The sequence below is a fragment of the Heliconius melpomene genome, chromosome 15 (genome assembly GCF_056956725.1).
Source record: "Heliconius melpomene rosina isolate 202511_hmr_F chromosome 15, ASM5695672v1, whole genome shotgun sequence".
Lineage (NCBI taxonomy): Eukaryota > Metazoa > Arthropoda > Insecta > Lepidoptera > Nymphalidae > Heliconius > Heliconius melpomene.
The window spans coordinates 2241402-2245350 of record NC_140403.1 but is presented as its reverse complement, the minus strand read 5'-3'; the positions used below and the strand labels follow the sequence as shown (position 1 = coordinate 2245350).

Here is a 3949-nt window from a genome sequence, read left to right as displayed (position 1 = left end):
TGATTTGACCGAATGGCTAATAGAACGAATGAACTGTTTGAACGTCTATATGTAGTTATGCTTGAATGAGGCTCAAAAGGGGGAAGGGTTCGTCAAAAATCATGAAACATCACAAGGAAGGAATGGGAGCGTAGTAAGATTTTGACTAACTTATTTTCATAATACAGAAATCAGAAAACAATCAAATATTTTTTTATACAGTATTTGCAATATCAGTATATTAACAAATGGTCGGTATTAATCAAGTACATTTTTCGATGTCTTTGAATCTTTTCAATATTACGTAAAATTCCTATAGTTTCAATATGAATACTGTATGTTTAAGGAGACTGATTAGCCATCGTAAATTTTCCTAAAAATATTATATTAAACCTATTTAGTGTAGTTGAAATTTGCAATAACATTTCATTCAATTTTATGTCAATAATCTACCGTCACTGTCATTTCTACGTATATAATTTTATAGATATTTACCTAATTTAGTACCTACTTATTTGCCACTTATTTTACAGGTTATAGGTTATACTTTGCCCTTGTGTAAATGCGTTCTGTGTACTTTAAAGTGTAAAGGTTAAACTGAAACTATTTTGATATTCGTTGTTAACTTGTTACCCTAATTTATAAATAAAACATTATGGATAAACAAAATAAATTAGAAGAATTGGCCCTAAAACTGTACGAAATAGATGCAGTGAAATTCGGAGAGTTTATGACAAAAAGCAAAATAAAAACACCTGTATATTTTGATTTGCGGGTTATTGTTAGCTATCCCGATGTTATGGTAATTATTCTTCACTTGAATATCTTTCAAATTAAACATTACATACATTTTAATAAAAGTTTCAAATATATATTTATTTTATTTCAGGAATTAATATCGAATTTGCTATACGACTTTGCCGTTAAAGAAAATAATTGCGATCACGTCTGTGGCGTACCATATACAGCGTTACCAATTGCTACTTTACTTAGTGTAAAAGTGAAGAAATCCATGTTGATGAGACGGAAAGAGGCAAAGTCATATGGTACAAAGAAAATGATAGAAGGCCATTATAAACAAGGAGATTCGTGCCTTATTATTGAAGACGTAGTTACATCCGGTTCCAGTGTATTAGAAACCATAAATGACTTAAGAAAAGAAGGTCTTAAGGCAAATGAAGCTATAATCATTTTAGATAGGGAACAAGGAGGTAGACAAAATTTGGAATCTAATGATGTAGAAATGAAATCTTTATTTACAATGACTGAGTTGATTAATATTCTTGTTAAAAATAAAAAAATATCTGAAGAAGTTGGCAAAAATGTTATTAATTATTTACAAAATATCCAAGCACCGGTTTCTGGTAAGTATTTGCTAATTCTTAAAGATTGTTGTTATGAACTTGTATTATTTTAATGGTAGTGTAGCGGGACCATCTTACTGTAAACACATTAGTTGCGAATTTAATTCAGAGGAATAATATTTTTATTAACTGCTCTAAGAAAAAAGAATTGTTGAGTTTAAACATGTCATTGTCTCAGATTTAGCTGGAAAGTTCAGAATGGACTTGTCACTTTATTCTTTCTGTGTAGTGTAGGCATTTTCTAAATAAATAAATAATTAAAATAAAATGTAATGTAATGTAATTATATAATCTAATACTTTTATTTTATAAATAATTTTAACTTAATAATTTTTAAACTCATTTTAGCTCCAGTTATTAATAGAACTTTGCTCTCATACAAAAAAAGAGCTGAACAAGCTGCAAATCCTATAGCAAAACAACTCTTCAATATAATGGCCACTAAAAAAACCAACTTGTGTCTATCTGTGGATCTAACATCCTCCACAAAAATTCTTGACCTTATAGAAAAAGTTGGAGAACATGTTTGTTTAGTGAAAACCCATGTAGATATTATTGAAGATTTTTCTGACAATTTTATATCACAATTGCAACAATTAGCACAAAGGTTTAATTTCTTAATCCTAGAAGATAGAAAATATGCAGATATTGGCAATACAGTATCATTACAGTATTTGAGGGGGCTATATAAAATTGGTGAATGGGCTGATTGTGTGACATCACATTCTTTACCTGGGGAGGGGATTCTGAAGGCTTTGAATAGCTCAACAAATGGAGTAAATAAAGGAGTGTTTTTGTTGGCTGAGATGAGTTGTGAGGTAAATGATTATTACTATACAAATTTTTCAACCATTTTGCATATTCTTAGGGACCAGAGTAGATACCGTAACCTATCAACAAAATACTAATGCAATTTTTGTTTCTAACATAAATCATCCACACTATAGTATAAGTATTAAAATACAAAAAATAAAAAAAAACATTGGAGAAAGGAGAGTTTCTTCTGAGGTGACCTCTTCAAGGATTCTTGTCTAAATCAGCATGGTGCAGTGGATTGTATAATTCCCAGTTGTCATCTTTTCTACCAAAAACTATAATTTTCTATGAATATAATATATGACTAAACACAATTAAATTTCAGGGTAATCTCATCACTCCAGACTATACAGAGGCTACAGTGAAAATGGCAGCTAAATACCCAGAATTGATAACAGGTTTTGTGTGTCAGAACAAAAACACATTTAATGATCCAGGTTTAATTCAACTCACACCTGGCGTTCAATTGGAAAGCTCAAAAGATAATCTTGGTCAAGTTTATAATACTCCGGAGAAAGTTATATTGGAAAATGGTGCTGATGTGATAGTGGTTGGAAGAGGCATAGTTGCTTCGAAGAGTCCGGAAACTCAAGCTGTTATTTACAAAGATGCTCTTTGGAAATGCTATACAAAGAGAGTGTCTGGTAAAATGGAATAAATTAAGTTTTTTTTTATTATTAGAATAAAATAGAATATATTTTTTTATCTTCCCTTTAGTGTCGAGACAAAAGGCGGCGTTGAGTTCCGCCACTCAACTCTCGGCTGCCTACTCACTTCATGCGCGATAAGAAATTTTAATATTCTTATGGTATATAAATAACCAAGAATATTATATACAAAAATATTTGGTATACAGAAACATATTTTTATATACACTAATAGAAAAACGTATGTTCTAAATTAGTTAAGTGTTTTTTCAGACATTAAAAAAATATTGTTTATAGTTTTATAAAATTATGTATTTTGAGGTTGTTATATTATACATCTTTCAATTGTTAACATATTTGTTAGCTTAGTTATTGTTATTATGTAGTAGATTATAAGTAGGCCTAAGTAGACTTACAAATTCTCTATTTGTTTTATATATTTAAATATTTATGTATGAAGAATTTTTAATGCATACTAAAGTGTTATACCACACTTTCGAAAGAAGAATACTTTTTAGAAAACATATAATTTTTTTTTAATAAATATCAATTATCTTTGGGTAGGGGTAATTTGTAAAAAACTCCCTACCCTACCAATAGATGCTAACAACATAAATAAGTTGTAACAAGAATATAAGAATTTCGACCTAGCTTGACAAAAACATATGGCTTTGTGGCCAGCAGAGCATTTGGGCGGTTATTAAGTGTGCAATAACACTTTAAAATTTAAAAATATCAAAAAAGTTATTTGAATTACTATTGACTTCGAAAAAAAGATGGATATTGGTGCTTTTCCTCCTTTGATCTAAAGGAAATAGACGCGATAGGAGACTGATATTATGGACCAACTTTAACCTTTTAAGAATAACCTTTTAAGAATTTAATAATTTTTTGACAGTTTTATACAATTTACATTCCAGTTAGAAGTGTTCACAGTATACAAATAAATATATAAGTTAGATCTGGTTTTTTTTATTTAAGCCTGATATGTACATTTATATTTTTAGAATAGTAAGGGAAGTGTATAATATAAACTATTCTAGGGGATGCCCTTATTTGACTTGCATGTTTTTCTTTTTTTAACTTTTTAACAGACAAAAAGTCATTACATGAACGAGTTTCACTCTTCCTAGTTGTGAAACG

At 29.3% G+C, this 3949-nt stretch overlaps 1 protein-coding gene across 1 annotated transcript; it reads left to right on the top strand.

Annotated features, from left to right (window-relative positions):
* Nucleotides 1-460: 460 nt before the first annotated feature.
* Nucleotides 461-3767, top strand: r-l (rudimentary-like). Its single transcript, XM_085198219.1, has 4 exons — nt 461-781; nt 869-1343; nt 1692-2161; nt 2485-3767. The coding sequence occupies exons 1-4, from the start codon at nt 635-637 to the stop codon at nt 2815-2817; spliced, it is 1425 nt and encodes a 474-aa protein (XP_085054345.1). The 5' UTR covers nt 461-634; the 3' UTR covers nt 2818-3767.
* Nucleotides 3768-3949: the final 182 nt, after the last annotated feature.